This window comes from Sciurus vulgaris (genome assembly GCF_902686455.1).
Source record: "Sciurus vulgaris genome assembly, chromosome: 11".
NCBI lineage: Eukaryota > Metazoa > Chordata > Mammalia > Rodentia > Sciuridae > Sciurus > Sciurus vulgaris.
Window position 1 is genome coordinate 71,462,839 of NC_136472.1, and position 13,693 is coordinate 71,476,531.

Genomic DNA, 13,693 nt, shown 5'->3' on the forward strand with positions numbered 1-13,693 from the left:
AGGGAGGAATTGTCTTAAGTTGGATTAAATGAGAAATGCTTTCCCTACTATGGTCTGATGGGGTTGTTAGATGAAGAGGAAACAAGGACTAAAGCAACAGTCAATGCTGGGATTTCACTGGATGAGGCTACATCTGCAGTGTGATCTGGCAGTAGAGGGAACTAAGGGTGGAGAAACAGGTCAGCAGATCAGACTACCAGGGGCTTTCAGAGCCAGGGAAGGAACTTGAACTAGACTTCCAGGGCCACAAAGAACATCAAAATATATGAGAGGCAAGGGAAGACATGGTCACACTCAGAAGTTGGAAAGATTACAGACAAACCGATCCTTATAGACAACAATCTAAAATCAGGGTCAGTTAACTGGGGGAGCTCAACTCGAGGTCTATTCCTGAGACCACCCTGCCTCCATTAGCTCTGTAGACAGAGTCTGTTCCATTCTGAGCATCCTGGCAGTTGAGCACTTCTCTAGAACCAAGTACATGGCTCCATGTCAGAACTACTGATTTCTACTTTCAGAACACTTGCTGGAAAGGACCCTAAATGCTTACTTGGCCTGATAGGGACTGTTCTACTGTTTTATGCTACCCATAGGCACCTTTCTTTCCCTTGTGGGGTAGTGCAGACTGTGGGACCTCCTTCCTCAGTGAAGCTGAAATCTGCCTCCAGAGAACTAAAAGCTGGGTTTCAGCTTCATTTCTGGGCCTCAGACCACAATGCTCCCCAGTCCCACAACTTATCTACTGGTCAGTTGGTTTTGCCCCCAACACCTTAGTCTGCCTGGATGCACTGGTCACCACTTGACAAGATTTCTTTAAGTGATTGTCTATTCTCTCCACTTGGGTACCAAGAAGGGATCAATGTGGAATAGCCTTCCCTTGCTGCTCTAGTTTTTTATTCTCCATGTGTCTGCCAGACCCATCATGAAGACACGTATCCACCAGAGTTTACAGAATTTGTTGGGTAACTGAAGGGAAACAAGAAAATGAAAACATAAAACTAAATGACTTCTTATCTCTCCCATAAGGAGTTAGGTTTTTGGTCTACCTGCAAAGTCCCTACCTCCTCACCTTACTCCCTTATCCTCCCTTTTGGTTTTTCCCCAAAACATCTCTACACTTTGGCCACAGTGTTTTCCACTCACTCCCCTTAACTGAGCAATAAGAGTGCAAAAAGTAGTTGGCATGGTGGCGCACACTCATAATCCCAGCAGCCCGGGAGTCTGAGGCAGGGGGATTGAGAGTTTAAAGCCAGCCTTGGCAATTTAGTGAGGTCCTAAGCAACTTAGGGAGACCCTGTCTCAAAATAGAATACAAAAGGGCTGGGGATGTGGCTCAGTGGTTGAGCAGCCCTGGGTTCAATCCTCCTAAAAGTGCAAAAAGACATTACACATACAGTTGGCTTCTAAATCTCTTCATTAACAGAACTGCAACATGAATGTTTAATTCTTCCAGCTGTCCAATACACAATTTTCAAATTATTCAGACATACTAAGGCAAATATTAAAACTTGAAGATAACAAAATATAATCTAGAGGTAGCCTATGGACCATATTTGGCCTACATATCATTTTATATGGTCACCAAAATAATTTTTAAAAGTTCTGAATTAAGCCAGGAGCAGTGGCACAAACAACTTGGGAGGCTGACAGGAAGACCACAAATTCAAGGTCAGCTTCAGTAATTTAGTGAGACCCTTTCTCAAAATAAAAAATTAAAAGGACTGGGGATATGGCTCGGTGACAAAGCACCCTGCCAACTTAGTCTAGAAGAATGGATCTATCAGAACAGCCACAAAATGGAATATTTAAAAATAAGAATAGTTATCCATATATATATATATATATGCGCCAAATTATGGATAAATCTCAAAAAATAGCAGAGAGGACAGGGAGGAGTGTAGGAAAATAGAATTATACTGTGGTAAATTACCTGTTCCTTATGTACAATACTGAAGTATATGCTGATAAGCCAAAGATGCACACTGGAATTCTTAGGAACCACTGCAAATATAACCAAAAAGGTTAAGCTAAAATCAAAACCAGCAGCCAGGCACAGAGGCACATGCCTGTAATCTCAGCAGGTCAGGATGCTGAGGCAGAAGGATTGCAAATTCAAAGCCAGCTTCAGCAATTTAGTGAGTCCCTAAGCAACTCAGTGAGACCCTGTCTCTAAATAAAATACAAAAAAGGGTTGGGGATGTAGTTCAGTGGTTAAGCACCCCTGGGTTCAATACTTGGTACTAAAAACAAAAAAACTTTAAAGTGCCCCTGGATTCAATCCCAGTACCTCAAAACAAATAATAAGCTAAATGTAAAAGACCCCAGGCATAGTGGCACATGCTCATAGTCCCAGCTACTTGGGAGGCTGAGGTAAGAAGACTACTTGGGTTTGGGGCTAGTACAGGCAACATATTAAGACCCTGTCTCTTAAAAAAAAAAAAAAAAAAAAAAAAGGTAGAGGGATGGAAAAAGATATACCATGCCAACATTAATTATAAGAAAGCTGGAACAGCTATTTAAGTATCAGACAAAACCAAACTTCAAGACAATTATTAGAAATAAACAAGAATATTTCATAAAGATAAATGGCCAATGTATCAGGAAGACTAAAGCAATGCTAAAAGTTTTACAGTTGTAAATGAATACATTAAAAAAGACAGACCTCAGACTTTAGTATAGCTCAGTATTAAGAGTACTTGCCTAACATGCAGGAGGCCCTGGGTTTAATCCCTAGTACCCCACCCTCACCTCCACCCCCCAAATCTTCAAATCAATAATCCACTATACATCCTAAGGAATTAGAAAAAAGATAAACTAAACCCAAAGTTCCCAGAATGAAGGAAATAAAAGATTAGGGCAGAGATTTATGTAACAAAGAAAATGAAAGTAAAGATGGGAGGGAAGGAGACACATACACATATCTGTAAGCCCAGCTACTTAGGAGGCTGGGGAAGAAGGATATCAAGTTTGAGGCCAGCCCAGATAACTCAGTGACACCCTGTTTCAAAATAAAAATAAAAGGGCTGGGGATGTAGCCCAGTGGTAGAGTGCCGAGTTCAATTCACAGTCCCATTTTCTCCTCCCCAAAAATGAGAATTCTTGGCGTACAAGCTATTAGTCTGAAGAGGTATACAAGATAAGGGGCAAAGACTGGATTCTTGAGTTGAGGATGAGAAGGGACAAGCTTTGGAGTGAAGAGTTCTAAGACCCATAAGACTCCATGTAATCAGTCCCATTCAGTATCATCCCCATGGTTACATCTTATTCCAGGGCTTTACTTTTATTTTCATCAATTCCTCACTTGACAGTAGCAGCACTATCTTACTATTACTCCTGGGGACACTTGCAGCAGTATTCTGATCTGTGGCCTTTATTTGTATAGTAAGAGGATCAACTGTGGTTGACCCAAGGATGGGGCTTTCCTCTTTTCTGCAAAGGGCCAGATAGTAAATCCTTTTGGGCTTTTTAAGCCATGAACTCTGTTGCAACTACTCAATTCTGCCCTATGAAAGTATGGCTGAGTTCCAATAATACCTAAAACATGTAGTACAGCTGGGTACAGTGGCACTTGCTTGTAACTCAGTTACTTGGGAGGTTGAGGCAGAAGTTCAAGGCCAGCCTAGGGAACTTAGTGAGGCTTTGTCTCAAAGTAAAAATAAAAGTGGCTGGGGATGTAGGTTAGTGATAAAACACACAATGAAGTTCAATTCTCAATACAAACAAATAAACAACAACAACAAAAAAATCAATCAAGTTAGAGTAGATGGGAGGGCTATAGTTTGCCAATTCCTGTCCCAAAGCTAGGTGTAGTTCAGAGTGAGGAGGCAAAAGCAGAATTTAAACTATTTTTTTCTAATAAAGTCAGTCCTCACTAACGACAGGACACAATTTCATCATGGTGGGAACATCACAGAGTGTACTCACACAAACCTAGATGGTACAGTCTACTACAATCCTAGGCTACGTGGCATCCATGTGTTATGTTATAGCCTGTTGCTCCTAGGGCCATGATGAACAAAACAGCACAAGATTAAATTGAGCACAAGAGGCAATCAAGAAACGCAGTAGCTGGGCACTGTGGTGCACACCTACAATCCCAGCAGCTGGGGAAGCTGAGGACAGTGAGTTCAAAGTCAGTCTCAGCAACAGCGAGGCACTAAGCAACTCAGTGAGACCCTGTCTCTAAATAAAACACAAAATAGGGCTGGGGATGTGGCTCGGTGCTCAAGTGCCCCTGAGTTCAATCCCTGGTACCCCTGCTCCCCCAAAAAAGTGAGATGCAGTAAACAAGACATGTGGAGCTGGCTGGTGCAGTGTGGCATACTGTTTCACAGTAAACTTTTTCTTTTAAATAAGTAGCTGTATGCTTTAAAAATAAAGTTAAAAGTATAGTAAAAATAAACCGGTAACATTTATTATGTATTGTATATAATTGTATGTGCTGTATTTTTTTTTACAACTGGCAGCACAATGTTTGTTTATACCAGCATCACCAGGCAGATGAGGAATGTTATGACATTACAATACTGTACGAGTCCTTTTGAATTAAAAGTCCCAAATTGTTTTTTTGTTCCTCACCCCAGCTTCCTTATACTGAAAATGGAAACTGAAATTGTAATCTGTCTGGCTAACACAGCCTGGCTAAATCTACATATGTATATATATCCTGGATTTTGTTCCTATAAGTTGTAACATTCTGGTAGGACTGTTTGTAGCGATTGGCTCTCTTCCTAGTTGGTCAAACTATGATTAAATTCATTTTTCCTTTTTATATTGTTTTCTCTTATTTCTGATGTGGGTAGGCAACTAAATCCAGTCCATCAGAACTCCAGCACGGCCTTTGGTCTAGGTTGCCAGTAACAATATCACTAGCCAAAAGGAATTTTTTTTGGCTGTTGAAAACTTATGGGACCACCACTGTATATGTGATTCATCATTGGTTGAAAGGTCATTATGTGGTACATAACTGTAACCCTATTACTGCCTCTACCAGGGCCATCTTTCAAGTGGCAGCCACTCGCCCACTCCTCCAAAAATTAAAAAATCTTTGGACTCTCAAAGGATTTTTCACACTTTTTTCTTGTTCCCCACCCCCCTGAATTCCACGTTCCTTTCATAGTTCTAGAAGCATATGCTAATTCAACACCTTGGCAGGAATGGGAAACCAAGTCCATGATTGTTTTCTTCAGTGTTTTATTTATATATTTTTGGCAGCAAAATGGTGTTTATTAAAAAAAAAAAAAAAAAAAAAAAAAAAAAAAAAAAAAAAAAGCCTATACTATGAACACACTTCACTGCTTCAGTTAAAGAACCCCAAGTCAAATAAAAAGATCAATAGTAAAAGCAGCATACTGGTTACTTTCTTAAAGATACATAAAAAGAATCAAATGCAACAATGTAGGAAGACTTTTCAGAAATCACAACTTCTTCCAAATAAAGAATATGACCCATCTGCCATATTGAACTGACATTTATTTCAGGACATGCCATGTCAAAATAAAACAAAAGAGTCAATCCTTGCTTTTAACAATAATATTGTATTATAAAAGCACTTTACAACTCCATCCCATCTTTGAGTGTAAGTTACAGGTATGTGGGCTAATGATTATCTGAAAACATTTCTCTATTTAGATCCATAATCCAAGTGCTCTCTGAATATTACAAGGTGACAATAAGTGACAAGTGAAGGAGGAAGAGAGGGGAGCAAGGTTTTCTGAGTTAAGGGTTTTGTAGCAATGAGAAGATGAGGAAGTATGAAGTTATTTTTGTTGTCTTTTCATCTTTATACTGTGTTAAGTAATGCTTACAACATAAATTCAGCAGGCTTTTCCTGAGCTTTAACTCAGAAATTTTCTCCCTGCAAACAATGTATTTACAGATGTGTTTATTAACTTACACAGCAATCTCACAATAACTAGTAAAGATTAAAAGGGTGCACTCCTAGTATATTTGTTTGCAGTGTTTTAAGGGAAATGCATATTGCCATGGTGATGAAGCTCTAAAAAGATTCACCAAAACATCTAAAAATTCAAAGTTTAAAAAAAAGGCAAAGAAATAAATATCACCAAAGAAGATTAATTGTAGCTTAAATATAAAACTAAATCACTAGTTAATTAACCAAACTATACAAATCTAATAAAAAGCAAAACCAGCCTGAAAGACCCAACATTTAAAAAAAATGCTAAAAAATAAGGCATAAATCTGCACATTGACTTTTATTTCCATTCTCTCCTTTCCCTTTTCAATGTTCTTATCTGCCTCCAGGGGCTTATAAGAAAATTATTTTCATTTTCATTTTGACTTCAAATGTTCAAAGTATAGTATTTGCTATTCTGCAAGGGCTCTTTTGTTGGTAAGCTTAGGATATCATTATTTCTATTTGTTATAATTTTGACCATGTCAACAAATTTAAATTCTTTCACTGTTTCTTAAAGGAATTTGACTTTCATAATGCCTTGCCTGCACAGCATTTTTAAAAAGAAAAACTCCAAGCAAAATCTATTGCTTAGAAGGGGTGGTGCTTTTGATTTTCTTTAAAAAACAAACAATAACTATATCAACAATTTTAAAAACCTTGGGAGAAAGAGCTAATTGAAATTGTATGATTTTACCATGAATAATTAAACATTAAAAACCCATCCTGAAACACTTGGTCACTTTTTTCTCCCAGAGTCTAATAAAGTACATGTGAAAGGGTCATTTGTCTTGGTCAGAAATAGATTTTCTGTTCGTCTACTTGTAAGTACTCAGTATGTTCATTAGGACTCATTTTGAAGATACATCAGAACCCTTTCCTCATTCAAGCCCAGCCTACCATGATAACTAAGTGACCTCAAAAAAGTTCATTCACATCAGTGCTCAAGAATAATTTTGAACATCTTGGCCTAGAGCAAGTGGCTATCTGTAAAACTGAAGGATAATTCCAGTGGGTTTGCTGTGTTGCCTCATCTTGTTTGTTTTGTGGGAGGGTAAGAATAGGGACTGCAGATAAGAAAGAGATGAGAAAAGCAGGGAGAGATCAAGTAGGTAGGTAAATGCTGCTGAGAACATACTGCTCCTTAACCAAGCCATGCTCATATTGTAGAGATTTCCATCATTGTAAAGTACATTATCATAACATTAAAAAAAGAAAAATGTTAAGAAAATGTATCTGATCTTTAAGGTTATCACTGGAATATGCTGGACTCTTTTGGCTTTTTGTAAAATATAAATAATGAAGACACTGACTTTTTTTGTGCTTGTGAAGCTAATAGATCATCTCCACGAGACAGGCAGCAATGATGAATTGCAATACGTTATTACCGAAGGGAAAAGGTTCAAGCCAATATTCACACTGCAGTCAATGAAAGAGTATGGGAGCCAAAGCAGTGAGCTTCTGGAGAAGGGTTGAAGATGCCATGAGGGATTAGCAGGAACAGCCTCCTTCACTGACTGGTTGTTCCTGAGGCTTTTCCAGTTTTATGTCAATCACTGGAACAAAATTTAAGGAGCCATAAACAGAAAAGCACAGTTCTAATTATTCTTAACTCTGACATCTTTGGCAAACCATTTACAGTTCTATTTGACTTCAGAGCCTACACAATTGCTATATTCTATATAGTTACCTCATCATACATGGTATTCTAATGGAATAAACTTGCTTATGTGTATTACATGCAGCAAGAGTCAGAATGAAATACAAGCTCTATTCATGGCAATCTATCATAAGAATACTATTCTACAGAAGTAAGAAACAGTACAAAGATGATATTTGTTATAGAATCATCTATAATAAAAGTTTGAAATAACCTACAATAGAGTTCCAAAAATGGGCAATTTAATAAAAGGATGGCACTTAATAGAATACATTATATTATGAAAAGTAATAAAGATGGCTTGGAAAATATAAAATATTTAGAAGTGGGAAGAGTTGAGGACAAAATATTATGAACTCTATGGTTTACTAAAAAGGTCTTCATATGAAAAAATGTTAGAAGATTGTAAATATAAAACAAACATCAAAATTCAAAATTCTTGGAAATAACTGATTATTAGATGTGCTTCATTATGTTTTGTTTCTGCACTAGAGTCTATGATAAAATTGCATTCTGAGTTATTTCTTGCCTGTGCCAAATAGAGAGCTAAAATGTTAGAAAAGGTAGGAAAAGAAAATGATTGTTTATGGGGAAAAAGCCCAAAATAGAGAAGGAGTAGACTGGGATTCTAAAAGTTTCTTATCAAAAAGCAAACCAAAAACCAACACTCTCACTGGGCATGCCTGTAATCCCAGCAGCTCAGGAGGCTGAGTCAGGAGGACCATGAGTTCAAAGCCAGCCTCACCAACAGTGAGGCACTAAACAACTCAGTGAGACCCTGTCTCTAAATAAAATACAAAATAGGGCTGGGGATGTGGCACAGTGGTTGAGTGCCTCTGAGTTAATCCATGGTACCCCCCCCCCCCCCCCCAAAAAAAAACAACCAACACTCACACTGAATAATTATAGTGAGTAGCAGGTTGCAAATGATACTTAATAATAGACCTCATTTGTGTAGAAGACCTCTGAGCTTTTGTTCACCTGAATCATCACTTCCTGACTGTAGAAGGAAATGGCACAATATTCCTCAGCCAGCAAAGGAGAACTCAGAACGATTATCAACAATAACATTTCCTGAAAAAACAAAAAGGATACTATCTTCTCTGCTTCTGTCCTGTGTGCTTTCCATTCCAGGCAAAGCTGCTGCTACACGTCGGAAAAGCTGTGGGAGAGAAATGGTAGTAAGGTGGATGGCTAGTGGGTGTTGAGTGAAAGGATATGGCTTCTGGGTTATTCTTCACTTAGACTTAAGCATCATTAAAGCATATTAAAATGTCTATTCATCCTATAAACTAATATCATATGAAAAAATGCTAAATACCAAGCATGAACAAAGACACAATTTTTGTTTTCCAACAGATGAGACAAAACAGTTGTGAAACAGGCAGCAAAAATGTCACTTGAGTCATAAAATATTACAAAAAAGTTATCTTCAATAGAAGAAACACCCAACTCTGATAAGATGTTTGAGAAATACCTGGGAACAGATAATGACTGAAAGAACAGATTCACATTTAGACCAAGTAGAATGTCAGAAGAAACTACCTGATCATTTCCATTATTTCTCTTTTAGTTAGGCCTGTAGTATAGAATTCTTTTATGATGTAACTCCCTTGTACCATTTGCCTACTAACTTAAGGCATTATCTAAAACTCTTTAGGGATATAAAAATGTACCTTTTTTTTTTTGGGGGGGGAGGTACAGGGTATTAAACATATGCCCACACTTGTGAGGCAAGCACTTTATCACTGAGCTACATTCCCAGCCCTTTTGATGGGATTACAGGGATGTGACACAGTGTCCAGCTATTTTTTAAAATACTCATCTTAAGACAGGGCTCACCAAGTGGCCTGCTTGGCCTTAAGCTTGATCCTTCTGCCTAAGCCTCCCAAGTAGTTGGATTACAGATGTATGCGCCATGGTACCTAGCTCAAGGGAGTCTTTAAATTCATGAACTTGCAATGTGGCAAAGCAGAGACTCAAACAATTCCTTATGTCACAATGTGATGAGTTGTTATAAACAGAGGAAGTAGAAAATGACATAGAAAATGATATGAGAATATATATCTAAGAAGGTTCTCCTTAGCTGGGCATGATGGCACAAGCCTGTACTCCCAGTGAATTGGGAGGCTAAGGCAGGAGGATAGAGAGTTCAAGGCTGCCTAAGCAACTTATTGATGCCCTAAGTGACTTAATGAGACCCTATCTCAAAATAAAAAATAAAAAGGGCCAAGGATGTGGTCAAGGGCTTAAGCACCTGGGTTCAATCCTTGGTACAAAAAAAAAAAAAAAAAAAAAAAAGGAAGAAAGCCCTTCTTAGGAGCATGAGAATTTTTAGGATGTGACATCTGAGCTGGGACTTAAAGGCAGTTTTAAAATTTTACCTAGCTGGCCAGACATCACAGTGAATGCCTATAATCCCAGTGACTCGGGAGCCTCAGGCAGGAGGATTCAAGTTCCAGGAGAGCCTCAGCAACTTAGCAAGGCCCTAAGCAACTTAGTGAGACCTTGTCTCAAAATAAACATAAAAAAGGGTTGGGAATATGACTCAATAGTAAAGCAGTCCTAGGTTGAATCCTCAGTACCTGCCCACTCTTCCCCAAAAATCTCTTGGCTGAAAAACACATTGTGTAAAGTACTCCATAAATGTTGCTTACTTAAACCGAGAAGGAACAATGAATGAAAAGCTAGAGATGAGGAGCTGGATCTGTGTGTTAAATTGTTTGGGGCAAAGAAGTATACAAAAGGAGCAAACTAAAGATTTTATCTGTTAGAAAATAGTCCAATAGGGTAGGAATAGGGAAAAAAGGGGAAAACTGGTTGTTTTGGTTCTATAAGGTTTAGGAACATTTTAGTAGATACCAAATTAGGCATTAGCCTCAATATTCTTCCCAAACCAAATATTTCAAACTGTAGAATGTTTACCTTAACATCATTTCTAGTATGCCAGAAATTAAGCAAAATCAAAGATCATGTAGTGTTATAAATGACTAACATATCAAATCCATATAAGGCAGTGCATCTATTTGGATTAAAATATGAATACTCAGTCCCAAATATAAACATTTTAGACATAAAAATACTCTCAATAAATAATGACTATGAAAGCTGCTATCATAATAAATGAAAGTAAAAACTTATACAAAAGCTAAATGAAAAAATAGATCTATACAATGTAATAGATATCTTTAGGAAGAAGATTATGCCCTTTTTAAGCCAACAGGTGATAATAAAAATTTAATTAGGTCAGGTACAGTGGTGCATGCATCTGCAATGTCAGAGACTTTGGAGGCTGTGATGGGGGATAGTAAGTTCAAGGCCAATCTGCACAACTCAGTGAGACTGTCTCAAAATAAAAATTAAAAAATGGGCTGAGCTATAACTTAGTGGTAGAGTGCTCCACTGCCCCTTGTTCAATTCTTAGTAATACACACAAAATAATAAAAAAAAAATTAATTAGTACAAAATTAGATAAGTCTAATGTTTTTGAAGTTATGATATATTAATATTATTGAGTTAAAAGCAGAATACCAACTTTTGTCAGTTCAAAACTTCATGCATCAGGAAAAATTCCAATATCTGCTATTATATTACCTTTGATCTTACCATAAATAATATAGAGTGTGGGGGGAAATATATTTTATAGAAAATAAAAAAGCAAAAAATAGCATTCCCCCACCAATATCAAAATAGGTAGTAAGTAAAGTACTATGGCTGACAATGTGGCACTTTATCACATTCTGATAGTGTTTTTAGGATAAAGTTTTAGATTTATTTCTGTATTCCAGAAATTCATTCTATATACTAACATTCAGTTTTGGACATCTAACCAAAATATATATTCAGCATATTTCTGATTTCCAAGGGAAGAGAATGAAGGAAAAGGGAGGGCGTTTTATAAAAAAAAATTCAATGAACAGACAACCCATCAAAAATAATGCAGGTGGGAGTGGAGGTACATACCTGTCATCCCAGTGGCTTGAGAGGCTGAGGCAGGAGGACCTTGAGTTCAAAGTCAGCTCTCAGCAACTTAGTAAGGCCCTAAGCACCTCAGGGAGACCCTGTTTCTAAATACATATTTTTTTTTAAAAGGGGAGGCTGGGGAGGGGATGTAGCTTAGTGTTTAAGTGTCCCTGAGATCAATATCTGCTCCCCCCAAAGCAATATATTTCTTAGTTAATTCTTTGAACTAGCATGTCGTTTTCTCATGACAGAAAAATTCTATAAGATTAATCAATGCCAGTTACAAGGGAAAAGACTTTAACCTATTACTTAAATGTGCTTTCTTTCTTTCAGTAATGGGGATTGAATCCAGAGGCACTCTACCACTGAGCTACTCCCCAACCTTTTGTTTTTTATTTTGAGACAGGGTCTCATTAAATTGCTGAGGTCAGTCTCAAACTTATGATCCTCTTGCCTCAGCCTCCTGAGTTCATGGGATTATAGACAGGTGCTGTGACAACCAGCTTAAATGTCTATTAAGATTTTAATTTCTTTTTGATTTCATTCTCTCATTCCAGGATTTTTCTACCTTGATTGAATTATATAAGTTAACAAAGTATGGTCTCTAAATACTGAGATAAAATCCTAACATGCTGTGGTACTCCTGATCAAATGAAAAACAGGTAATGGTTTTTGTGATTTAAGAGAGAAGCTAAAAAAATAAATAAGTAAAAAAATAAAAGGCAGCTCTGTTTTGAAAATTAAGAAGTAATTTTAATTATATGTATATTTGAAAGAATAGTAAAATCAAGCCCCAATAGAATCAGGAACTTCAGAGCAAAATCAGATGTTCAGATATACCATATAAATAAGAAGAAACAATAAAGTTGTAAGTGGGTTTTGAATTTAGGACAAGACTCTTGTAGCAGAAATCTCTCTTCATTATCACTATATAGCTGTATCAGTCTATATTGGTCAGGCTTTTGGAAAAAACATATGTGCTTGGTGATGAAAGTGTTCTAAAGTCAGATTGTGGCAACAGTTGTACAATGCCACTTATTTATTAAAATAACTGAACTGTACATTTAAACTAAGCAAAATTTATGGCATATAAATTATAGAAACATGGTATATAAATTATGTTACATATAAGTACATAAAGTACATGGTATCCCTTATTTGAAATGCTTGGAATCAGATTTCAGATTTTGGAATATTGGATATATATATATATATATATATATAATGAGACATCTTAGGGATGGGACTAAAGTCTAACCTGAAATTTATTCATGTTTCATATGCCCTTTGTACACACAGACTGAAGGTAATTTAACACAGTATTTTTAATGCAGCTGTAATGTCAGATGTAGAATTTTCCACTAATGAAATCTAGTAGGTAATCAAAACACTTCAGATTTTGGGGCACTTTGGATTAGGATATATAACTTATACTTCAATAAAGCTGTTAATGTGGGAGTGATTAAATATCATGAAGATACTAGCCATCAGTAGTGTTCTCTGTACCTGCTGATGATCCCAGAGCTACTGGTTACTCCAATAGAGTAATTCAGATGAAGCTACCTACTGTTTTTTCCTGGAACACTGGCTTATGGTAATACTGTAGTAACTTCTATCACTCAAAATCTTAAATTGTCTCTGACTTTTAGAGTTCATACACTTATCGTTTGTTATATTCCACTCACATTGCTAGCTTCTGGGAGTATGTAATTTTGAAGGGTTGGGGAGAGAAAGAAAGAAAGATTGATTTTTAACATAATTGTGATAAGATTCAATAACAGTGGTTTCACAGGGGCAAGGTGTCTGTGAAAACACGAAGTTATTAGCCTAGCCAGAAGGTAGGGTAGGAAATGTCAGAGGAGATGTAGCTGACATCTTAATTATATAAGGCAAGAAGGGAATGGGAAGTATAGTGCAAAAACGAAAAACAATATAGAGATTTTTTTTCCCACAAAGCTCATTCTAATTGAAAAGATTTTTACTTTTTGATCATTTGCAATTTAAAAAAAATTACTGTTACAAATCTTATGAATCATATTCTGTGATATACAGCTCTGATTAAGCAAATGCCTTTTTGGCTGACTCTTCTTGACGAAAACTTGGTAAATATAAGATTTCTATATTTTTCTGCCCTCTTCCCTCCAAACACTCCTGCT

At 36.9% G+C, this 13,693-nt stretch overlaps 1 protein-coding gene across 2 annotated transcripts in view; it reads right to left on the minus strand.

Moving 5' to 3' along the window:
- Positions 1-5,452: 5,452 nt before the first annotated feature.
- The window catches only part of RAB6A (RAB6A, member RAS oncogene family), a 74,997-nt gene continuing 66,756 nt past the window's right edge, over positions 5,453-13,693 (minus strand). For both annotated transcript variants that reach the window (XM_079103828.1, XM_079103827.1), the window contains exons 7-8: positions 8,670-8,736; positions 5,453-7,470 (exon numbers count right to left, since the gene is read on the minus strand). In XM_079103828.1, the coding sequence (XP_078959954.1) occupies positions 7,406-7,470; positions 8,670-8,736 (132 nt within the window). In that variant the 3' untranslated portion in view covers positions 5,453-7,405. The remainder of the gene's footprint in view (positions 7,471-8,669; positions 8,737-13,693) is intronic.